The 26,125-nt window shown below is 37.6% G+C and overlaps 2 protein-coding genes and 1 long non-coding RNA gene across 3 annotated transcripts in view; all 3 read right to left on the bottom strand.

Moving 5' to 3' along the window:
• The window catches only part of LOC120538148 (zinc finger protein 397-like), a 42,221-nt gene extending 41,940 nt beyond the window's left edge, over positions 1-281 (bottom strand). The window contains exon 1 of the mRNA XM_039767586.1: positions 1-281. This exon is cut by the window's left edge and continues 433 nt beyond it. Coding sequence (XP_039623520.1) covers positions 1-18 — 18 coding nt within the window. The 5' untranslated portion in view covers positions 19-281.
• An 8,649-nt stretch (positions 282-8,930) lies between these two features.
• Positions 8,931-13,155, bottom strand: LOC120536216. The gene is made up of 4 exons (XR_005635063.1): positions 12,633-13,155; positions 10,480-10,619; positions 9,627-9,800; positions 8,931-9,169 (listed from the first exon to the last, which is right to left on the bottom strand). It is a non-coding gene; the product is annotated as an uncharacterized LOC120536216 (long non-coding RNA).
• A 2,837-nt stretch (positions 13,156-15,992) lies between these two features.
• On the bottom strand, positions 15,993-25,427 carry LOC120537028 (zinc finger protein 3-like). The gene is made up of 3 exons (XM_039765626.1): positions 24,773-25,427; positions 21,850-22,371; positions 15,993-18,071 (listed from the first exon to the last, which is right to left on the bottom strand). The coding sequence occupies exons 1-3, from the start codon at positions 25,203-25,205 to the stop codon at positions 17,188-17,190; spliced, it is 1,839 nt and encodes a 612-aa protein (XP_039621560.1). The 5' UTR covers positions 25,206-25,427; the 3' UTR covers positions 15,993-17,187.
• Between the last annotated feature and the right edge of the window lie 698 nt (positions 25,428-26,125).

The following is a 26,125-nucleotide window of genomic DNA, read 5'->3' on the forward strand; positions in this document are numbered from 1 at the left end:
AGATAGCGCACAAGCCATGTTCTCTCTTCTTTTTCCACCAGGAATTTTATTCGGGGGGTCCGTTTGGTTTCATGCTTTCATAGCGAAGCTGTCTACAAAACCCCTCTTTTCTTATTTAATATGTTTTAACACTATATATTCTTACAGACGTTTATTTCGTTCACTTTATTTCTGACTAGTAGATATTCGCAGTGTTTGTTTTAAAAAAAAAAAAAAGTGCTTTACTTTAAAAGAAAGAGGCTGCGTGCGTGCCCGATCAGCACGCGTATTGAAAGCCTAACGTGCCGTAAAGTGTTCACGCATGCGTTAAACAGATTGGACAGCACCGTAAAGTAGTGATGGGCCGCTCGATACTCAGGTTTCGACACTGTGTCGAGCTATCGAAGCACTGGAGATCGAAGCACCGCTTCGAGGCTTGCTTCAAATGCGCCCGTCACGTGATTTTGAGCACGCTAGCGTAATGACGTCATTGATATCCGCGCAGTCAGCAGTCGATTTGGTCAGTAACTAGTCTGCTGAAGTGCTTTGGCTCAAAGCGTAAATAGCGGTTGTCTGTGTTATATTGATAAAATACGCTAACCCGAGTTCAAATCCTAGTTGGGGCTCGCATATGTTGAAATAAGGATTTTGTATAAAACAGTTAAGTAGTACTTGTTTGAAAGTTAACAAATATATTTTGGAGACATTATGAACGATTTACATGGGGCACCTTTTTCCTCGGTGTGGAATTGTGTCCACCAAGAATCTGTAACAAATCGATGAGCATATTTTGCGTAAGGTAGCACGTATTGTAACAATCCAGAATCTATTCTACCCCATGTCGATCATATCACAGAGGCTAAGAAATGCTTCACTAAAGCCGACGTGGTCATTACACCAGTATATGCGCAAGACATTCCTCATTAAACGTTTTTACTATTCAGTGATTCCCAGATCTGTTGCCGATTTGTATTATTGATTTCCAAAAAGCAATGTGAGTAAAAGCGTGTTCTGCATAACTAATCACAATTGTCTTTAAAACAGAATCAGCGCCATCAACAGTGTCTTCTGCAATTTTAGGAAAGCCTTGGGATTTCTGCGTTAATGAGACAAAAAAGTTGTAAAGAAACTTTGCAAATTCATCCAAAGGTGAACGTAAAGATCACTCAAGTACTGAGAAGAAGGAGCAGCTGGATAAGCACATCTGGAGCCAAACTTTCAAAAAAGCACCTGACTTTGTCATGAACATTCCTTTAGTTGTGAATTCATCTTATCAAAGGCTGCGCTGGGGGGGTAAATAAGTAATCTTCCGAAGTGCAGCACAACAGAGTAAATAATTGATGTAAATAGAATTACTGAAAGACTAAGTTTTTGCCGTTTCTGTATTCTTAAACCATCTTCCAGTTACACAATCCCCCGCAGTCAATATCACATTCAATGTTCTCTGCTCCTTAACCTGTCTTGTTACCCAAAGCATCAACACTCAGTTTCATTCAAGGCTTTACCGTCCTTCCTTTCATAGACATAAAATAAAACACATTTCCTCTACATGTCCAATAATAATAGTAAACTTGCAGGAACGAGAAAAGCACAAGATGGGAATATTTATGACAAGAGCCTGGACATCAGGATGAGAATGTGCCTTGTCACCCATTACGTGAGCTCGTCTGCCATCCCTCGGTTACACTGGCACACGTTACACTCGGAGCAAATGCAATGGAGAATATCATCAATCATCAATCAACATTTATTTATATAGCACATGTTCATACAAAAATGTAGCTCAAAGTGCTTTACAAAATGAATAGAAAAATAGAAGACACAATAAAAATAAACATAAGTCAACATTAATTAACATAGAATAAGTAAGGTCCGATGGCCAGGGTGGACAGAAAAAAAAAAAACTCCAAAGGCTGGAGAAAAAAAAATAAAATCTGTAGGGGTTCCAGACCACGAGACTGCCCAGTCCCCTCTGGGCAATCTACCTAACATAAATGAAACAGTCCTCTTTGTATTTAGGGTTTTCATGGAAGGACCTGATGATGATGGTCACGTAGACTTCTGGCTTTCAGTCCATCAATGTTGGTGCATCAGGATGCTTTGAGTAGGTGGTGGTGGCGCAGGCCACCGGAAAAAAACAGAAGAGAGAGTTGGGGTCAGTATGGATTTTGGAGCCACTGTGAATAGTTATTATGAAGAATTGAACATACAGAGTATCAGTATTAAGTTAAAGTGAAGTTATAAAAGGCCATGTTAAAGTAATAACATGTAATAAAGTAATACCGACAATGTACACCTTCAGAAGTGGAATAAATCGACTGTATACGTAGAACATTTCAGATAAACGATGAATTTTGTTAATCATAAACAATGCAACATAACTATTATATGTGTTGTTACTTTTTATTTATACTCACCAAACGTTACAGATCTACATGGGAAATGAACACAGGTAATATGTTTATAATCATTCTCACTAAAAGACACTGTCAAAATATATTAATGAGAAAATTGAGACACATTGGCCTTTAGGAAATATAAAAAAGTGTGTGCGCTGTCACTTAGGACAGAATGCATTGTTAACGTGACGCACTCTCTACTGACACGATGTCACGAAAAAAAAGAAACAGTGCAGTCCATGCTAACTCAAATCCTCCTTGATGTTTGACCTAATGATTAATTGTCAATATCAAATCGATAAAATCATTTTAAGAAGATGACAAGTCTGCTATAGTCAGTTTAATCAACGCTACTTTTAAAAAGTTTCCTTATACAGAATATAAAACAGAATCTCAATGATACGGGACTCGAGTAGTAACGAATAATATGTGACACTGAGAAATTATAATTCCTAATAACGGGAACAAGTAAAAACTACGACTTCCTAAAACGGACACTGTAAATGTAGGCATTTCAATAAATAATTTAGGAGACTTGTGTGTGCATTTCAATATCGATTTAAGAACTACGTAGGCCACCTGTTGTACTATAAACGGTAGCTCAAGCAGCACTTAACAGTAAATAGTCTAACAGGACAATGACTGACTGAAACGAAGATGCTGCGCCAACAATTAAGGTTCACACTGTCGTTCTGCATGTTTAGAAGGTTGGCTGAAACTGTTTATAGCGAATTGTCCCAAGTTGGAAGTGCCATATAGCGATCAGACACGAAAAGACACATTTAGGCATAATGGACAGTAGTATATTTTTCTACAATACAAATTCAGTACGACACCTGGGTCTCCAAACACACAAATATGAAGCTTATTACATTTTACAGTGAAACTCTTTACATACACAATATAATTAGGGGCGTGTGCCACCTGCCCGACTACGGTGGCCCAACCTTCCCTCGATAGCTCGATTCGCTCACTATCCGTCCAAGCTTGTTAAATGGAGGAATAGAAAAAAAACTTTCACAAGAGGAGGATCAGCGACACGAACCTGAGCGACAACACCACTGAGCCACCTAATCCGGATAATTAACGAGCTCTGCACAACTGAACTACTACTACTGTTCTTACTGCGGCGGATGAAATATGTTGTTTGACATATGCACGTTAAAATGGTTTAATTGATACGAGTATCATTGTTGTATTCTCCTAATGAAGACGAAAAAATTATATGTATAGATGTATACTATATGACGTACGGTTTTGAACAAAATTAAGTGTTCCATAAAAAGGTTGAACGATTTACCTAATCTTTTCATATATATATAAAGTTAATATATGACAATATATCTTTGACACTATGTATCAGACAAAGGAAATCACAGCAATCCACAAGAACAATAATTAATTCTCAGCAACTACCTGAATTGTAGCTTAACCATATCAACTGAAATGTGTAATGTCAATACGAATTACAAAATATAACTAGAGAGTTAAGTGTCAGATAGACTCTCAAAATTAAGAGGTCAATGCCTTTCAGTGTGCTGAGGCTTTACAAAGATTCAGTAACCAGTGACCATGTCTGCTCGAAGCCCTATCATGATCCAATCTCGGTACTACGCATGTCTGAGGCTTCAGTAGCCGCGTCATCATCTCAGTAGTACGCATGTCTGAGGCTTCAGTGCCCCGTCATCATCTCAGTAGTACGCATGTCTGAGGCTTCGGTGCCCCGTTCAAAGCCTGTCATGACGCAATCTCATTTGTACGCATGTCTGAGGCTTCAGTAGCCGCGTCATCATCTCAGTAGTACGCATGTCTGAGGCTTCGGTGCCCCGTTCAAAGCCTGTCATGACGCAATCTCATTTGTACGCATGTCTGAGGCTTCAGTTGTCTCGTCATCATCTCAGTAGTACGCATGTCTGAGGCTTCGGTAGCTCCGTCATCATCTAACTAGTACGCATGTCTGAGGCTTCGGAGACCCGTTCAAAGCTCGTCATGACGCAATCTCAGTACTCTGCGCAAAGCTTCCACTCATTATTTGTTCAACGAGCTCCCGTTTGAAGTAGGCTACATATGGCATCAACAGAGTTAAAAAACTCAACAGAATTCCCATTGAAATGAAAGTTTGTAGATGATCAATACATGTTAAATGATCGTGCCCGATTATACGTTGTGGCAAAAAATAAAATTATAAATTATACATCATACAAACGCCGACTTGTTGAATGCATAATGCTGCAAAGAAGAGCTTTAGCAATACGGGTGACGACACATCTCTCACTATAATACTCTCCTAAATATCCATTCTTCGCCTCAACGTTTTCATGCAACACTGAAGGTATGTCATATAGTATACATCTATATATAATTGTTTTCGTCTTCACTACATACATACATGTATACATTAAAAAACATACATTATATACCATCCTCCTGAAAATAGTAGTGGTGCAGCGGTAGCGTTACCGCTTCATACTAAAGCATACGTGGGTTCGGGTCCCACGTCCACTCCCTGTAAATTATGACCCAAAAGAGTCTGATTTTCTTTCTTTTTTTATTAAACAGCAAATTCCAGCGTGGACCGGGAGCGAACAAGGCGAGAACACTAGTAAAGATATATCAAATGGAAACGTGCATCTTGTTTTATGTCTATAACAAAAAATATTTGAGTAACGATTTCAACTGTTTTTGTAGTTGTTGATGGCGGGTTTAGCGGTTTAAATTTTTAAATATTAAATTGATAAGGTGGAATGTGTTCTTGCTTTGAGTGTTAATGTGTTAGTAACTGGGATTGCGCCTCTATTACTGGAAGATTGCTTAGGAATGATACAGACTGGACAACTATGTGTTTTAGGAAATGTTTTATTATTGCACTGTGCTGTGACTAAAAACTTTTACTGATCACCTGTCCGGACCTTGAAGATGTGTTCACCAGGGAGGGATGCTGCTGTTAAAAGCAAATGCTTTTTCAACAGCAGGTCCAGATGTGTTTATCCCGCTGCTTTTGTTGCCTCAGCACTCAATCTTTAATGCCGACCTTGATATGTGCACTGCTCACCTTGGAGTGCCCGTGTGTGTCTGTGCCGGTGACTGATCTGCGTCGTGTCTCTCAGCCTCTCTGATGTGCTCTGGATTGACACCTTTGAATGTTTGGTGCAGCAGAGCAAATTCAACCTGATCTACCACAGTGGCTTTGTTATCACCTTATTCCAGCGTTTCTCAACCTTTAAGTATTTGCAACCAGAGTTTTCATAACAGTTTTAATCGCGCCCCCAACATTTTTGAAATGTAGATGCATATTTGATTATACCTACTTAACTTTTATCGACATTTATCTAACTCTATACAGTATTTATTGTTCTATTATCAGAATGTAGTTTAAGTTAATTTGTTTTGGTTCCAACAGATGTTTTCTTTTTTCACATCTTCGCGCCCCCTTTTGTTACTTCGCCCCACAGGTTGAGAACCACTGCCTTATTCAATGGAGGGTTCATGGATGTCAAATGGCAATGAATAGAAATGCATTAATGTAAATATGTGAGCTGCCATCCGCAATTAGACATCGCATTTTGATGGTGATTTTGGTGATTCCCGAACAGATCTCTTATGCGATCCTTCCACAGTATCTCTCAAAATTATTTAGTTCAAATTGGTTATAAAGATTTCAATTCTGATCATTTTTTTTATTATTGTTAATTTTGATGAGTCTTTAAGTGGGATCGAACTCGGGCTAGCACTACGTTCAGAATTTGAAAAGCAACCACCTTAGTTAATTGTGCCATTGACGGCGTCATTTCGTTGTAGCTAATTCGTTACTTTCGTGCTCCACAAAATATTGTAAAGTACTAATAAATGAAATATTTCAATACTTGATCGAATAATAACAACTGATTTAAGGATTTCACCTTTTCTTTCTCAAATGTGCTTACCTATATCATGGCAAAGTACAGGGATAAACCATTATTTTCCGTCTACTCCATTTTAATTAAGTCAAACCAAGGAAAACATTTAAGGCTATTAAATGTGATCTCAAGAAAAGATGAGGGTTAATTCTAATACTAATAACAGGAGCGATTATAATGATACAGTGCAAAGGTAAATACTAATTGAAAGAGCCGGGAATCCATGCGTGAGGCGTCTTATTTTAACTCTTGCTATCGTATAGTGCATTCTGCTTGTCGGCGTTAGTTATATATATATATTTATATTTTTTAGACATCAGACACTAGAAGTTGCTGACGAACCCTTCTCTTCGTTGTCAGTCTGTAGCAGCGAAAAAATAAAAGCAATAAGAGTTATAACAGACGTCATTGAAGTGGATCATGAGTTTGTGTAATGTTAATGAAAATGGCCAGGAGGGGTCACTAAAGAGGTGAGTGTCAAATGCTTCGAAGCTTCGATACGATTTCCGACACAATTGCTTCAAACGTTTTGATGCTTCATGAGGCTTCACTCCGCCCATCACTACCGTAAAGTGTGCGAAGACGTAGCCTTTCAAAACGCACGCGCACGCAGATTGGGCCGGCAACGGGAACCAGGTAGTGACACACACCGCATGCGCTTAATGAAAAAAACATTAAAAACAAAAAAATCCACTTTATGGCACGGCCCGATCGGAACTGTGCATGCAGTACAACTTCACATTACGGTTTATTCATTTTAGTTCCACATTAGTTGACCATAATAAAAATATTCATCCTGCAAAATAAACGAAGCAGCCTTTGTGGCGTAACGTTGATGACCAATGTTCGATCGCCGTAAGAAGAAGCTTAGGTGTGCGCACCTGATGAGCCCCAATTATGGCGAAACACATGCTGTGTACTCTTTGTATTATTTAGCAGGTACTATATATATATATATATATATATATATATATATATATATATATATATATATATATATATATATATATATATATAGTATGTAGTGTTTTTATTTTCCCACTCACGTAATAAATCATATAAAGTTTCTTTTCCGTTTTGATCTACTGTTGCAATTTCCCTCTTATGAGCAAATTGTGTTTGTTAAAAAATATCCTTTGACGTCAATTATTATTAATAAAATTGCCATTTGTCTTAAAGCATCATGTTTACAAAACCTAATATACACTGCAATTCTATAAAACTGGTTGGATACATGATAATTTTTCAATAAAAAGAAAAGAATTAACACTGTGTTGCATGGCATTGTGCTGACTGTCCCCCTTAGTATTAAGTGTGACTGTCCACTTGTTAAATTCATTGATTCGTTCTCAGTTGTGCAATCAGGTCAGCTGCTGAAGAAATGAAGAGCATAAAGCCACCGGTTAAAATCCTCATTTATTCCAATGGCTATTAATCTTACAGAGAAGTTTAACTTTATACCCAGAGTTAAATTAAGGAAGTGCTCTGTTATCACTTGAATCAATCTATTTGATCTTTTATTTTTTTTATAGTAAGTGCTTGCTGCTATAGTTCATATTTGTAATTCATTTGTTCTTAATGATGTGTTTTTAATGTTATTTCAAGACGTCTCTGTAAAACCCGCTGAGAAACCAACTTACCTATTAATATAATAAAACTGAACTGAATTTAACAGCTGTAAAATAAAATATTCTCCACTAACTGAGCAGAATTTAAACAGCATGAAGTAGTTCAGTTTATGATGAACACCATGTGGACAGCGATATTCTTTCACATTCAAGTTTAATCAACATAACACAGCGCTGTTTGTGTGCAGACTCCTCATCTCATGTCAATGGTTTTATTCACCCATATTGACACAGAGCCAGTTCATTTTTATAACTTTGAAAAAGGAAATACAATACACTTATTCATACATTGTTTTTATTGAAGAAATAAATAGTATTTTTAAAAATAAAAGTGAAAGATCTGTGAACAATGTTTCTCAAAAAAAAAAATATATAAATATGGGTGTGTGTATATATATATGTATATATCATGAGTAGAAAATTCATTAATCATAAAGATGTATAAATGGTAAATGCATTTAACTAGAACACAACTATAATGAAAATGGCCAACAAGGAGAGGTGTTAAAAATTATTAGGGTTAAAAAATTTAGCCAAGGTTTTAAACACAATAAAAGTTAATCACTAAATTTGTCAAAAAAGGAAAAATGCTATTTTAGCTTTATGAACAAGATACTACTCAGAGTCAAAGATTTATTAGCCAGCGATATTCCAAAAAAAAAGTTTTCTATTTAAATTGACATTTTTTCTGATCTCACCCTTAACATTTGTTCACTAATAATATTTTTATATCACCTTTGCTTACAAGTGTAGCTCAAATTGCTCTACAAAAACATACAGTTACAAAGAAAATTGGAGGCATTATAAAAGTAGATAAGAAGCAAATGGATGGGTCCTTGTCCTTTTGTAATAAATACACTGCATGGTCTATTCTGTTTTTATACTTTATGCTGACTCTGTTACATATTATCTATCTGCTACTTATTATTTATATTTATCTTTATATGTTGGTTTTGTCATTTGGTGTGGATAGCAAAGAAAGAATTTCATTGTACAGGGAAACATGTTTCCTTACTGTGCACGTGACAATAAACTTTGAACTTGAAATGACCAGGGAAAAAGACAAACTTGCAGCTTTCAAGTTTGCTGGAGATAATAAACCTCTTGGGGATGCAAACCAAAGCCTGCACATCTCAGCATACATAATTGTGGCTGTATCAGTCCAATCACAATTCCATTTCAGGACATCTTGTGAACTTTGTTTCTCTCTGACATCACAGGCAGTTTCAGTTGATGTAACAGACGGTGGAGTCGCAGAGGGGCACCACTGTAATAAACATGGAAAAAGAAAACAAGAGAAAAACAGCAGAAGTTAGTGCCCGGTGCAGATTTTACAAACTGTACACTGTACCATTTCTAATCTATTACAACCAATGCAAGTTATTAAGAAAAGGCCAAATTAGAAAAGTGGGCTTGTTGGAAGTTTTTGTAAATGCTTGATGTGTAGCCTGGCACTTCTCTATTGGCAAAGCATTCCAGATTTTGTTACAGGAATACAGAAAGCTGCCGGTTTTTATGGTCGATCTTGGAATAAAAAGAAAAGCAATGTTTGAGAAAAGAAATGTTGGGAGCAGACAATCCAAAATACAGGCAGGGTATAAAATACTCAAAGTCTTATATATATTTAATAGAACCTTGAAATCAATTCTATGTGAGACAGGCAGCCAGTGTAATGAGACTGAGACAGTTTTCTGAAGTTGGGAAAAAAAAAAACAGGCCAATACCTCGTAATCACTTCGCAAAGGCACAGCAAATCAGAACTGAGACTGAGATGGAGGATTCTAGAAGTGCGGGGCAGAAGGGTCACCCACTACATCAACATGGCACACATCTGTCCTTCCTTCTTCTTTAATTGGTGCCCCATAACATGGCCCGACTCTTCCACCTCACTGTAACTGCTAAAAACATAAACGATGTTCACTCACTGAGTTCAAACATTAATAAATTGTACCCTTACTTCTTGTTCTGCCTCCTTTCTTGGTACACTTGTAGATCAATTATTACCAAAGTAAACCATCACAACAGATAAGGTTCTGCTTAAAGTAAAGTCAAATTAATAATAGTTTTTTCAATTACTGTAGTTTTTTGTTTGATTTTGAAAGAATGCCAACTTAATTTTCATTATATGTAGCATCATTTTTTTTTCTTTTATATTACGGATACAGCAGACATTGTGTTACAATCTCTGTATATCTGAACTTCTAATGTGACGTGCTCAGGTGTTGGTACTTGCATGAAAACATCTTCATTTTTCTCTCCTGCCTTAGTTTTGTTTTAAGTTAAAATTAAGTCTTGTTTTTTTTTTTTCAAAATCCAACAACAAAGCACAGTAACTTAAGAAAATAAATGTTATTTTGCAAAACGGAACAACATCCCTGTTTAGTGACTGCTGGGACTGATGCTTTTCAGTCTCTGTGTTTGAGAGGATTCACACTCTGTGGTTTTCCTGACTAAAATTTAAAAGTCTGTGTTAGTTACTGGACAGAGTGAGCAAACATTAAGGTCAGTATTCAAGGCAGCAAATACATATCAAGTAATAAATATGAGGAGTCTGCAGGAATTATGTAGTAGTCTTACCTCTAAATCTAACATGAACTGCACATCATCCCAAATTGGGAATCTTAAAAGCAGAAGAAAAGAACATCAAGTTGTGTCTTAGAATTCAGATACATTGGCATCTGTTCAGCCACATGGAAGCCTGGTTACCACCGGGCATCCTGTAGGGTCAAGAAAAAAAAATACAATAAAGAGGCATTGTTTTTCTAACTGCAGCAATAAGAAATAAGTTATTATTATTTATATTATAATTATTTAAGTTATATTATTATTAAGTTATAAGGAGCAAGCCTTCTCCATTATATTCAGTTAAATGTATGCGTGTGTACTTCTCCTAAACCAACAGCTTAAACGATAAGCTAGTGACATGTGACAACAGCAGGTGCCCAGCCTGCCACAGTGTCATAGACGTTTTTTCTACCAAACAAGGTTTTAAGAAACCTGTTTCAAAATTATAAATAAATAGTACCCAACTAAAAAATGAATTCATAAACATGACATTAATATATCCCTGAAATGTAGCTTTTGTACAAATGAAGACAAACATTTACATGTCTTTTACTTCTGCTCCTATTCCAAAATATTTTATATTTATTTCTGTTATTGTTATTGTCAAACCTGTAAAACCTGAGGACCCCTGCTTTAGCCAATGGGACATGGTGAAATGTGTAGGTTATGTCAGACTTGCTGACTACAGCTGCTGAACTTGTCACCAGAATATGTCAAATTTTATATGACTGAAAATTGTTGGGCATGTCAAATTATGTGACAGCATGATGAATCTCCAGCACAGTCATGATTTGTCTGACAGCCAATAATATGCTGCCTGAAGGAGCAGTCTCTGCCTTTTTTTCCATTCAGTAGTGGTATTTAAAACACAAGACATCAGACAGATTAGTTCCTCTTCTGCATGAGAGTTCCAAAACACCTATATTCCTTATTGCTACATTATATGCAGTATACTTTCACACAAGCATGGTTGTCAGGTCTCATGCCTCTATAATTTAAGTTTTTATTTTGATATGGCATGTCGTGGACTATTTGGGGTGAGACACTGGGCATGTCACATTACCTTAATGCTTCTGACTTGCTAAAATTGATTAAAGTCTGCAGCTGAAAATCACTGGATGTGGCCTTTAGCTGCCTGATGAAACCGGAAAGCATTTGAAAAATCGCAATTCCTTCAAACGAAAAAGTCATTAGATTATGAACTGTGGTCAACGGAAACGAGAATGACGCCCGTCAAGATGATCTGCCTGATCTTAGGTGGCGGTAGAGTCCAGTCGCCAAGTCGCAAAGGGGGCAGAGGTAACACAAGGCTGGCTTCTTCTCTTCTCCCTCTCCTCCCGTGGCCAGAGAGGTGGTCAATCTCAAAATGGCACATGTGGCGCCATACTAGGCATCCCTTGACTTGTGCAGGCTGCTAAAGTGAGGTGATAAAGACTGCACGGCAGTGGCTTAGTTTTACTAGCTCTCAGATGTAATCGGGACTTGGGTTTTCGTATTTTACGCCTCCAAAACTATGTTAAAACTGCATTTCCAAATATGCCACGTACAATTTCTTCCTTAGGTGTACTGTACACGATCGCTTTAGCAGAGAAATGAAAGCAGCCAAGCGGAAGTTATGCCTCCAGCAAACTAATTAAACTGTTTGTGTATGGTTCAGTGTCCTTGAAGCTAGTAAGGTTTAAGCAAAAATTAAGTAACAAATCGAATTTACTGAAGCCGGTCATTCAGTGTATCATTTCTATGTAAAATGGACACTATAATGTAAATAATTTCTGTAGTAAGTGTGTGTGTGTTAGAGATACAAAATGTACAGTTTTGTAATTAAAAATGAATTGGCTAAATCCTGTCATTAATTGCAGAATGAATCTTAATAACCTGAAGCAACGCTGAATGATTAATAAACATGAACTTAGATTTCTTGCAGAAAAGCGCTACTTTCAACTGCAGTTCCTCATGACTCACTCGAGGTGAACAATAAGCGGAATGTAAAAAGGGGCCCCAAGTGGTGACGTTTCATGAACACCACCCCCACGATGACATCAGAGCCCTGCCTTTCTCCGCGTCAATTCCTGGAAACTTGTCAGATCAGGCAAAAAGGTTGACTTTAAAATGTGTATGTTGAAGTCATAGAAAACATCTTCGTCGCTATTTGCTTTGCATTTTACCTATATCTGGGAACGATGTTCTTCTTTCACTTAAAGAGAGATCAGCGGTTTCCGTTTTCAAGCGTCTTTGTGAATCTTCCTATGACCAGTCTATGAATCTTAGCATCGTAGACGGCACTGCCACCCCCTCCCCTAAGGTAAATATCGTTTCCAACACCACTGATACTTTCTTGCAGAACATTTGTCTTCAAAAGATTCTCAGCTGAATCGATTAGATACAATAACCTCAAAAATTAACAAATTCAGAAATGAAAACTCTATCAGAATGGTCGGAAGTGTTGCTTAGAACTCCAGTCGCCAAGGCCGCTCCCATATAATGATCAGATGCCGGTGCAACGAAACAGCACAACGAGTCAATCACGTTGTTTTTCTTGGGCACCAGTGGCTGGAGTTGCAGACCTTAAAGCATCGAACTATGGGAGGAGCCACCATTTGCCAGATAACCAATCAGCTTCGACTGCTGTGCTAATCATTTGAGGAGGAGCCAATCATTAACCATCGTTGTACCCTTATTCTGATTACAACGAACATACCGCTGGAGCAGCTTGCCTTTGTTCGTGGGAGTAAAGTCTTTTTTGTTTTGAAAACATATTAATGCGAGAATAATTTGGTAGAACTTTAAGAGGTCGGCGTTGATGTGAGCGGATTCTCCACGATCTGGCAGGTCATTTACTCTCGTATGACCATCCTCGAAAGTGACTCACTGCTTTGGAAATGATTGACATTGCCTTGTCCTGCAGGTCGACTCCTCCAAGCCTGTAGGTTTGGGTATTACCCACTCTGTCCAGCCATTTCAATGTTTCCATATACTTCGTTTACATTAAGTACGCGAATGAAAACGGAAATCTAGTTAGATCTGTCGTTAACACAAAACAGACCCGTAACGTATTTTTTTTTTTAAGTCGTCACTCTACCAAAAAAGAAACGCGTTGTCCACTAGGTCTGCAACAACGAATTGATTAAATAGTACTTAAAGCACCCGCCCATTCAGCTGTAGCTTACTCCTAAATCCAATGGGTAAAGTTAAATTAAACGTCTCAGTGGAACCATCAACAAGAGGATTTTGGGTGGGTACCTTAGCAAGAAAATGGTTTTAAAAGCCACATGTGCCTCGTTTTTTTAAGATACGCAGGTTATATGAGCTGGCGTTGTTCCCTAGTGTGTGTGTATATTCACCCTGCGATGGACTGGCGCTCTGTACAGGTACTATACCACTGTTGCACACAGAGCTTGGTGGGATAGACTTCAGCTTACTAGTGCCCTTGGGAAGGTTATGGAGATGGATGAATGGATGGATTATATTTGGTACATAAATCCAATTCCTGCCATCTTCATAATCACAATACAAATTGGTGTAAAAGAAATCAATCTGAGCTGTTACTTCCAATATCGTTTTCAGACCCACTTCCTCACACACCCAGTCTTGATGGCCCAGAAGCCTATTCTGGCAGTATTAACTTTAAGGTAGTAGTCAAAGAAAAGGCACCTCATAACTTGTGTGTGAATTATTATTAGTCAACCTAATGTGAATAAAATCTAGGTGATCAGAAGAAGTGTACACAAACTCCTCACAGACATTACTGGGCAGGGATTTGAAGACAGGAGATCAAGCTTTAAGGTGGAGTCCTAACTACTTGGCGACCATGCTGACAGGTTTAAAAAAAATAAAGTATTTATTTTGTGTTAGTTGATAGCAATCAGTATTGTTTAACACATTGCTTGGAAGTGAACGTCTAAGCTTTATTTTAATATTATAATGTGATGCTGTTTTTAAGTTGTGGATGGGAAACTAGACTACTGAAGACAACTAACAAAGAAATGGTAATACTGAGACAGATTCTAATTCTAACTTCAAGGTAAAGCATGGTGCTGGAGAGTGGCGATGTGTTGCATGTTGATTTTGTACAATAACGAAAAAAACTAAATCTCTGTACCCGATAACTATATGAAACTGTAAATCTTCCCCAAATGTGACTTGAAATGCTCTCCTCCATTTCAGTTGTATCACTTGTTAATTATGTTATTTTTACAGAACTTTCAGAGATTGGTGACACATCTCAAACACAAGCATGTTGCACAATGTCTGCACATTTATCCTACGTTTCTTTGTGCTGACCATTAACCTAACTTCAGGTTTTAGGATTTTAGTGATTTAGTTTAACAAATATTTGAAACTACACAGTAGAAAAAGTCACAAATCATGGTATGTTTATAAATTATCTTTATTAATCACATTTCAATACACTATTTGGTATAACAGTTACAGTAAGTTTAAGAAACCCTTTGAACCATTATTTCAGTAATAGCTTTAAAGCACAAGCTTGTTCAAAACTCTGGGAAAAGCTTCCTAGTATCACATTGTAAAATAAACCAAAGTAAACACTGACAGAGATGTTGTTTTATAATGTGAAACATAACTGGAAAAACATCACCTTTGCTTTTTAAACGCATTTATCATCAATACTGGTGGCAAATGCACTAAATAATGTTTTATAACTTACATTCATTAAAGGACAAAATTATGCCCTGAACTATAAATAGTGATTATTTATACTTTATGTATGTGGACTGTTAGTCATTTCACTCTCTCATTTTACCTCAGATTAAGCTTTATACAGTACAGGTTGCAAATGTGGCTCCTGTTTTATCACTAATGTGCCCCAGTTTTTATCAGTTTTACACAATCAATGAACAATTTAAATTGTAATGCAATTACAATGGTGTAAAACACAGTACAGAGCAGTACTTTTTAAACCTGATTAATAAACACTCCAAAAAAAAAAAAAAAACAGGAAAAACACAGAAAATGAACGACTGCTCCAGTTAAACAGCAGCTGAGGAATGAAGCAGGCAGCTTCTGATCTCGAGAATCCAGCTCCTACAATTCTTAATGGGTCTGTGTTTTGTGTATTATTTTATATATTAAACAATGATTTTGTATTAAAATAATACATTTAAATGCATCATTATTAAATTAACAATTATAACTTCAGGTTCCTAAAAAATAAAACATCACAAAATGAAGGTGCACTTTAACTCAACACTCAGATCTCAGAGCCAGCTTGTATTATTTTGAAAAGGTCTGAAGAATGGAGATGTACTAGTTTACAAGACCCTGAATGCAGCATAAAATAAATCTCCCAAATAAAATATAATAAAAGGTATCCACACTGCTACAATATTAAAAAAAGAAGGTAAACAACCACTCAACATGAAGAAAGAGACCATTCTAACATGCAGACCGATTTGTGGAAAACAAAAATAGTAGGCTGGAATAGTCCCACATTAGATCAACACCTGCAACAACGTGATAGTTCACCTTGTCATTAAGTATCATTCACTTCCAAAATTTGTAAAAAAAAATAGCTAGAGAGAGAGAGTCATGACCAGAATTCCCTCACAATGACTCATCAAAAAAAGAATATGTTAATGGAGAAGAGCCAGAAATGGATTTCACTCTCAAGTATCCAACCACAAAGTCCAAATATATCGTATTTGCATTCCCAGTCAAGAAAAGTGTAGAAATAAGAGACCATTCTTGCTAGAACATAAAGCAAATGAGGACCAAAACAGTCACCACACACTGCTGTATCAGCAGAAGACTCGTGCTCAGACTGAGAAAGCACCATCTTTTAAACCTGAACATGCCACCTAACCACTTACACTTTAACTGCCAACATGTGTGTACCTTGCTTTACAAGTGCCTTGAGCATGTGAAAGACAGTATTATAAAAATCAAATGTATTATTATTATGTAAAGTGCGTTTAATAATTAGGAAATTAACAGCTGTGGTATTCATAAATTTGTTTTTTGGCAGATGTAAAGCGGTGTTTATGATAAAAAAAACACGAACATGTATTCAGTTTCATTGCAATCTTTCACCCTTTAAATTCTTTGGAACCTACCTACAAGGTTGACAGAATTACCTTTAGATAGGTCTATCCATCCAATGATTTCCTACACCAGTGTTTCATGGTCAGGACAACAGGCAGCCAAAACACTCTTGGCAGTATTGTCTACATGACTGGAATCGCCACCAATAATACCATCAAATGTACATTATCCTGTGATCCAAATATATAGAAATTACAAACAGGCACAGACACTCAAGCAAATTATGAATTGGTTCAACTCGCCCTCTAAATTACAGAATTGTGAGAAGCAAGCCAAGAGTGCGTAAAGGCTGGAACTGGAATAAACCTGAAAATAAAAACAAAACAAAGTGGAACAACAAACCGGGAAGAACTAGCCGGATATCCAATCAGAGGTATAAACATTTCTTCACATTAAGTGGTTGTTTAGCTTATGCTACTTAATTTTATATTTCCTTAATCTAACTGCTGGCTTACAGAACCATAAGCAAGTTGAGCAACTTAAACTTCCAACACTTTTCTAAAAAATAAAATATAATAAATTTGTCATATCTGTTCACTTGTGTATACAGAAGCATTTAATATGGAAATTGCTTTCTTCCCCAGTGTGTGACATCAATTTTTTAATAAGTCACAGAGGCTACGTAAACAAACTGCATCCTGCATTTCTACAAATTATTTTCTACATGTGAATTTTCTGGTGTCTAATAAAGCTAGTCTTCAACGAGAATTTCTTTCCACATTCAGTGCAACAAAATGGCTTCTCTCCAGTGTGAAGCACTTGATGGAGCTGAAGGTAATATAAATTAGAGAAGGTTTTCTTACACAAAGTACAATATGGCTTGTCTGCAATGTGAAGTGTTTGATGCTTCTGAAAACAATGTTCATCTGAGAAACTCATCGTGCACACTTTACAACAATACGGCTTTTGTCCCAAATGAACCTTTAGGTGCTTTTGAAGATCACAATTACGAACAAAACTTTTCCCACATTCAGAGCAACAATATGGTTTTTTTCCATTATGAATTTTCTGGTGCTCTTGCAGGCTACACTTGTCTGAGAAACACTTCCCACATTGACTACAGTAATATGAATTTCTTCTACTGTGAGTTTTCTTGTGCTTTTGAAGGTCATCTTTTGTCGAGAAACGTTTCTCACAGTCTGTACAAGAATATGGTTTTTGCCTCAGGTGGATTTTCTGATGATGAAGAAAAAGTCGCTTCTTTTTGAAAGTCTTTCCACAATCACTACAAAAATATGGTTCCTCTCCAGTGTGAATCCTCTGGTGCAACTGAAAAATCCATTTATTTTTGAACATCTTATTACACACATTGCACTGATTTAGATCAGCCGCTGTTGGGATTTCCTGTGTAACATCAGAGCTATCTGCTCTAGTTGTCTTCCATAAAGCTTCTGCCCCGCATTGTAATGAAGAGTATGTCCCATTCAGAGTCATTTTCTTTTTCACATTTTCACATTCTACAGGAGTCTCATTCATTTTGTTGTGCAGCTCTTCTTGTGAAAAGTTATGGTCGGCTGGACAGAGTGAGAAGTCACTCTCTTGCACTGCAGGATTGAGGAGGAGATAGAGAGAAAATAGTTATATGGCTAAAGTTCTATTTCAATACTTTTAAATTGGCTTAATCTAACTCAGCATATTTTTTTTGCAACAGTAATTTATTAATGGACTGGTAGCACAGAAACCATGAGAAAATACTATTTTTTATTTTTATGAAACAGACATGTATTTGACATCAAGCCAATATTTACCCATAATAATATTGGCCGAATTACTCCGTTTTACTGAGTACTCAGTACCCAAATACCAGGTACCTCAAAAACAATGCAAGATGCTTCCCATTGGGCAAGATACAATAACATTGTAACTGCAGTGCTGTATCTGAACAGGTATGTGACAGCCTTTGATATGTAGCAGCACTCTATCTGTGTACTACACATAACTCAAAGTCACATTGTTAAAACTTGTGATGACTAACTAAAACGACAGCCACCAGTTGGTTTATTTCACAATATAAAACTACAACCCCAAATCAGAAAAAGTTGGGACAGTGTGGAAAATGTGAATAAAAAAATAAAGCAGTAATTTACAAATTTCCCTTAACTTTTATTTCATTGCAGACAGTATGAACACAAGATAATTCATGTTTTTTTTGGTCAATATCATTTGATTTGTAAATAAAAATCCATTCTTGCCATTCAGGCTTGCAACATATTCCAAAAAAAGTTGGGATGGTGGCAATTCAGGGGTAGTAATGAGGTATAATAACTAAATAATGATGTGATTTGAAACTGGTGATGTTAACAGGTGATTGCAATCATGATTCAGTACAAAAGCAGCATCGAGGAAAGGCCTACTCCTTTAGGAGCAAAGATGGGCAGAGGATCGCCAGTTTGCCACCAAGCGCGGGCAAAAATCTTTGCAATGATGAAGAAAAACGTTTCTCAAAGACAGATGGGAAGAGATTTGGGCATTTCTCCCTCTACAGTGCATAACATAGTGAAAAGAAATCAGGGAATCTGGAGAAATTACCGTGCGCAAAGGCCAAGGGCGCAAGCCTAAACTGAATGGCCGTGATCTCCGAGCTCTCAGACGGCACTGCATTAAAAACCGTCATTCATCAATAAATGATATAACTGCGTGGGCTCAGGACTACTTCAGGAAGTCACTCTCAAGCACTACAGTACGTAGTTACATTAGGAAATGCCAGCTAAAACTGTACTGTACCAAAAGGAAGCCCTACATAAATAGTGTCCAGAAGCGCCGTCGACTTCACTGGACTCGGAGGCATCTGGGATGGTTCATTGTGCAGTGGAAACGTGTATTGTGGTCAGATGAATAGGTTTTTCACATCTTTTTTGGAAGAAACGGACGCCGTGTGCTGCGGACCAAAGAGGAAAAGGTGTGCGGATGCTTGACTGGCCTGCCTGCAGCCCTGATTTGTCTCCTATAGAGAATGTTTGGTGCATTTTGAAATGAAAACGCCACAAGACCCGTACTGTTGTGCACCTAAAACGTTGCTTGCAGGAAGAATGGGACAAACTAACACCTGCAACACTTAGTCACTTGATTTCTTCAATGCCTAAACGTCTTTTAAGTGTTGTTAAAAGACAGGGGAACTGTACAAAATGGCAAATGCTGTACTGTCCCAACTTTTTTTGAAATGTGTTGCAAGCCTGAATGGCAAGAATGGATATTTATTTACAAATCAAATGATGTTGACAAAAAAAAAAAAAAACCATGAATTATTTTGTGTTCATACTGTCTGCAATGAAATAAAATTTGAGGAGAATTTATAACTTGCTTTTTTCTTTTTTTATTCACATTTTCCACACTGTCACAACTTTTTCTGATTTGAGGATGTAGACTGTAACAGGAAAATTAAAGAAGGAAGAAACAAAAACAATCACACAATGTTTACACATTCCTCACTAACACAGGAAGTTTTTTTTTTTCATTTTGGAAAAATACAGTGATCAAAATTTTGTCTAAATATCAAATACAAATTCACCCTTTAAAATTCAAGGTACTGTATGTGATAATATATGCAGAAATGCTGTAGCTGTTTATGGTGTATAACTTGCACTGCAGGTTAACATATATATTTGTGTATATATTTATTTGTGTATACATATACACACACACACACACATACATACACACATACACACACACATACATACATACATACATCTCAAAAGAATTAAAGGAACACTTTTTAATCAGAGTATAGCATAAAGTCAATGAAACTTATGGGATATTAATCTGGTCAGTTAAGTAGCAGAGGGGGTTGTTAATCAGTTTCAGCTGCTGTGGTGTTAATGAAATTAACAACAGATGCACTAGAGGGCAACAATGAGATGACCCCCAAAACAGGAATGGTTTAACAGGTGGAGGCCACTGACATTTTTCCCTCCTCATCTTTTCTGACTGTTTCTTCACTAGTTTTGCATTTGGCTACAGTCAGTGTCACTACTGGTAGCATGAGGCGATACCTGGACCCTACAGAGGTTGCACAGGTAGTCCAACTTCTCCAGGATGGCACATCAATACGTGTCATTGCCAGAAGGTTTGCTGTGTCTCCCTGCACAGTCTCAAGGGCATGGAGGAGATTCTAGGAGACAAGCAGTTACTCTAGGAGAGCTGGAGAGGGCCATAGAAGGTCCATAACCCATCAGCAGGACCAGTATCTGCTCCTTTGGGCAAGGAGGAACAGGATGAGCACTGCCAGAGCCCTACAAAATGACCTCCAGCAGGCCACTGGTGTGAATGTCTCTGACCAAACAACCAGAAAGACTTCATGAGGGTGACCCAAGGGCCCCATGTCCTCTAATGGGCCCTGAGCTCACTGCCCAGCAGCATGCAGCTCGATTGGCATTCGCCATAAAATACCAGAATTGGCAGATGCACCACTGGTGCCCTGTGCTTTACAGATGAGAACAGGTTCACCCTGAGCACGTGACAGAAGTGAAAGGGTCTGGAGAAGCCATGGAGAGCATTATGCTGCCTGTAACATCATTCAGCATGAGCAGTTTGGTGGTGGGTTAATGATTGTCTGGGGAGGCATATCCATGGAGGGTCACACAGACCGCTACATGCTTGACAAAGGCACCTTGGCTGCCATTAGGTATCAGGATGAAATCCTTGGACCCATTGTCAGACCCTATGCTGGTACAGTGGCTCCTGGTGCACGACAATTCCTGGCCTCATGTGGTGAGAGTATGCAGGCAGTTCCTGGAGGATGAAGGAATTGATATCATTGACTGGCCACCACAATTTCCTGACCTAAATCCAATAGAACACCTCTGGGACATTATGTTTTGGTCCATCCAATGCCACCAGGTTGCACCTCAGACTGTCCAGGAGCTCAGTGATGCCCTGGTCCAGATCTGGGAGGAGATCCCCCACAACACCATCTGTCATCTCATTAGAAGCATGCACCGATGTTGTCAGGCATGTATACAAGAACACAGGGGCCATACAAAGCGCTGCGTACAATTTTGAGTTGCTGCAATTAAATTTTGGCAAAATGGACTAGCCTGCCACATAATTTTTTCACTCTGATTTTTGGGGCGTCTTTGAATTCAGGGCTCTGTAGGTTGATCATTTTCATTTCTATCAAACGATGTGGCATCCTTTCGTTCCTAACACATTACCCAGTCTATATCAGTATAGATATCCAGGAGTATTTCTTTTTCCCATTGAGATCTGATGTGTTTTCAAAGTGTTCCTTTAATTTTTTTGAGCAGTTTATATAAACAATTCCACTGATAAAAATCATACAAATAAAACAAAGACAGTTCTAAAACCCTGCATTTTGCTTACCTGTATAGATTTGCTCTTTTAGATCAGAGCTGTGGTCAATTTGCCTGGTCCACTGCATACACTCAGATCTGTTCTGCTCTGCATCTTTGCTTGCATATCCCTCTTCAAATACCTCCATTTTAAGGTGAGCAGGGTCATTGTCAAAAACCTCCTCTTTAATGCAAATAACATCCAAGTCACAAAATTCTTCCTTTATATTAAGTAATGACTGGTCACAAATCTCCACTTTATGATAATGTATATCCTGGTCGATAACTTCCTGTTTAATATTAATAAATCCCATCTCACTGGCTTCCTCTTTAATATTGACAAATGGTAGTTCTGTACTGTCACCAGCATTCATACCATCATCTGTGTTAAGGTCCTTGGTAGTAGTGTTTTTGGGACTTTCATGACTGTCTCCCCTTACATCTTGAAAACATTCTAGTTCTTGAGTTTTCAGGATAGGTGTAACGACATCTTTTGTGTTTACCATCTTCATATAGATTGGTGGATCTTCAAATATAGTGCAATCTTTCTTATCTGTGAGAAATGGTTTACAAATATAAACAAATGAAAACCATATAATATGAATTGTATTTAAACAACAATTCTATCCCAATCACAGCAAAAAAAAAACTACCTTAAAGGAAGATTGAAAGCAATTCTAAAATACTCTTCAAAATATGTTTCTCAAACTGTATTTTCCTAGACAACAGCAAAAAATCATTAAAACAAAACAGGCATTATTTTCAAAACAAATTTTAGTGAATCACAGGAAACAACACAGAAAATATAGTAAATACACGCCCCTGGTTTTTCAATCCAAATAAACACATTCTTAGGCTACATTCAGTAATTTGTATTATACATGTGTATCAAAAGAAACTTGTATTTTTTTTTTTTTTTACAGTTTTAGTTAGAGAAGCAACATCCTTCCAGTTGTAAATGTATTAATAGTACACCAGTCAATATTTTATAGTGGAGTCTGATCACCAGTATCAGGACATGCCCCAATCACAAATGTCAAATGAGTGATTTAGTGCGAGCCTTTCAAACATATCTTGAAGCATACATTTTACACAGCGATTTAAACACTTGTTGAAAGCCATGATCACTTCAAATCTGCAGTATTCCCTTGCCAATTTGTTGCAGCCTGCAGATAAGACATTTAAATTTTAAATTTGATACATAAACTTTGCAAGAACATCATGAGTTGGATTAAAAAAATCACCTGTTTGATTTTAACTTCTTTCAAATTACTTTAAAAGTGGTCACAGTTCTTTAATACAGTTGTGAGAAAAAATAAACAAAAATAACTGAACACCACCATGGATCAAAAGTGTACAAGTTACTGCACATCAGCTCTACAGCCTACAACAACATTGCTGTTTTTTGTGCTTTGCAGTTCATCATTCAAAACATGAACTTACAAATACTTTTACCTTGTGCAGACTATTAAATTTGCCATTTGTAATTTATTGAACGTTCAATTAACTTTTTTTCTTGAAGGTTAAAATGTATTTTTGATTATTCTGTAAGCATAACTTAATTTTCTAACGGGCAAAATCTAAACTCTATACAAATTTTCCTGTGTCATGCTAATTTAAGATTTCACATTTGCCGAATAAAAATGAATGTGGTAAAAGGCACTGGCTATTTAGGATTGTGCATTCAAAATATGACAAACATATGCTCTTAAATTGTCTAGACTCTTAAATCTGCCACAACTAATTTATGTAGTACTCAATAAAGGAATACAGTTAAAGTTAGAATTCGTCAAGGGGTGAATCTTTTCGCCAGGTGTCGACTACAACTGTTCTGTGTCATTTCTGAAAACAAGACACATTTGTACACCCTTGTCAGTTTCTTTTACAATGTTTTACATCCCTAACTTCTATAAAAAGATCTGTAAATTCCTTGTATAGAAAGATATTTCTCTTCCCTTTTATCCAGTAATTCAAACAGTTATCTTGTAAGAGGCTCCATTAATAGAGCTCAACTTAAAAGGCCTGTTTGCATGAATAAAAGTGGATTTGTTGATCGACATTACACTTTTATCTCTCTGACTTAACTGATGCAAAGTCTTGCCAACTGTATTACGCACTAAAGCAAACAGATACTATTTCAGATAATAAATTAATAGTAAGTGTGTGTATATTCTTTTCAACATAAAACGCATACATAATGCATTTTACAGTACTTGAATTTAAGTCAAAGTAAAAGTATTTGTCTGCATGTCCTCAATTATTTCTTTCAAAACGATTGGAAAAATAAGTAACTTGTCACTAAGGTTCCTTAAAACTGTATAAAAATCCACCTGGCGACAAAACATAACCCGATATAAAAACATCGCTGCACATATCACAGACCACGTGGGACAAGGTCTATCATTCCTCGTCAGGCGGCGATTCGTTGACACCGACCGTTAGCCATCTAATCGAACAGTTATGTGGTCTCCGCGTGCATCTGTACAAAGGCTTCGGCTAATTACCAATTGCATTCGTGGAGGTATATATATATATATATATATATTCCCATTATTATTTGAATTCTTTAGGTTAAGTACTGGGCAATAGTGTGAAATCCTTTAAAAAAACAGTGAAAACGACATAAAAAGTGTTCCTTTCTGGGGGGAGGGGTGGTGGTGGCATTAGAAGAGATCGGCTTCTTTTAAGGACATTAAAGCACACTTTCTGTGAGAATCACAACCTAAACAACAGTTCGATATCGGTTTTGCAAGGATTTCATAATCTGCAGAATAAATAAAAACGATGTGAAGAGAGGTGGGACACAGTACAAAAATTAACTATGGGACACGTGTTTTTAAACCACACTGCCAAATAAAAACTATAAAGGCCAGTTTCTACATTCAGCTAGATATCGTCAATAAAACAAACGGTCAGTTAAATCCGCGGCCCGCCTTTGCCCGTAGCCCACTCACCTTTTTTTCCTGCCCCATCGCACGTACCGACATTCTCGCACGTAGAGCCGAGAATGTCCCTCTCGGCACAGCACTGGCGTTGTTGGCTCTCCAGTTGTAGCTTCAGTGTGTCGATTTCCTTTTCCTTCAAGGCGAACTTGCGCTGGTAATACGAAAATGTCTGCTCGACATGATCCGTAAATTCGGTCACAATCACCTCAACGGCTAGCAACACCGTCTCCTCGATGATGAAGGCGAGGTAGTTTTCTACCTCTGTTCCGGTTTTCAGTAACTTACCCTGAAGTTTCTGTACTTGCGCTTGTAAAACGGAAAACCCTCCGTCCATCAAGTCACAAAATTTAATAAGCACTGCTCTTGAAGTGGCCCTCACCTCACGCTCAATCGTGGCTGCCAGCTGCTCTTTAAAGGCAGCTGAGAAAACTCCGCAGTCCATAGTCTCTCTGAACGCAGGCTTATCTAGAAGTTTCTGCGCTGCGTTCCCGCCGCCTTTGTCCTCTTGACAACCGGAGACGTTGTCCGTAAAATGTGCCTCACTGATTTTTCAATTGAGACCGCGTAACGCAGCGATTGCTGTAATAACGTTCTTCCTCGCTAGCTTTCATATTTTTCATTGTACGCCACGACTTCGCCGCAACAACCTCTTACGCAATCCCCGAGCCGAATGGCCGGCAGCTGCTATTACTGCCGCTGCTTACACAATCCCGGAGCCGAATGGCCGGCCGCCACTGCTTTGAAAACTATGCGGCTGATATCGTCGTCGACACGTGATGACGTATTTCCCTCAAGGCAGACAGTCGATCTGATGTGGAAGGTAAAACACGGTAGGTACAGTTTCAAAATGGAGGGATTTAATCGTTTAGTAAATATATTAAGTTGGTATTGATGCATTTGTTTCACTTTTAGAAAGAGCGGAGACAATAAAGACGTTTACGTTTAATGTCGTCGACTGCAACGAGTTACGTTTGTGATTATGTTGCTGTAACCTGAGGATGGTTAGTTGCGTCCAACGGTGAAGCTTTCAAGACAAGGCCTTCTTCCAATGGGAAACTCATTTAGTTTCTATCGGGTTGAAGTTCACAACGTCAACCTTTTATTATCAATTTAAAATTTAATGAGAGCGAGGCCAGCTGTCTGGTTCCAGTTGCTTTACAATGTACAATTAACGTTATAAAAGGTGTACATTGATTAATGTGAACAAAAATTAGTATGGAATGATCCATTCATTACTTCCATGTAAATTAATGATACTGCATAAAATCATTTAGTAGAAGATTTTACAACATTTTCTGTGGAACTGGGACATGGGGAGGTTGGGGGTTTGGGGTGTTCTGTTTTTAGCCTTATTGTGATGTA

This window comes from Polypterus senegalus, chromosome 10 (genome assembly GCF_016835505.1).
Source record: "Polypterus senegalus isolate Bchr_013 chromosome 10, ASM1683550v1, whole genome shotgun sequence".
In the NCBI taxonomy this organism is placed as follows: Eukaryota; Metazoa; Chordata; class Cladistia; order Polypteriformes; family Polypteridae; genus Polypterus; species Polypterus senegalus.

Bases quoted from the DNA above. Each gene is read 5' to 3' on its own strand.
- LOC120537028 (XM_039765626.1), bottom strand. From the start codon at position 25,205: ATGGACTGCGGAGTTTTCTCAGCTGCCTTTAAAGAGCAGCTGGCAGCC. The intron at 22,372-24,772 runs GTGAGTGGGCTA...CATTTCTCACAG, and splicing joins CGATGGGGCAGGAAAAAAAG to ATAAGAAAGATTGCACTATA. The intron at 18,072-21,849 runs GTAAGCAAAATG...TCAATCCTGCAG, and splicing joins AAAAGAGCAAATCTATACAG to TGCAAGAGAGTGACTTCTCA.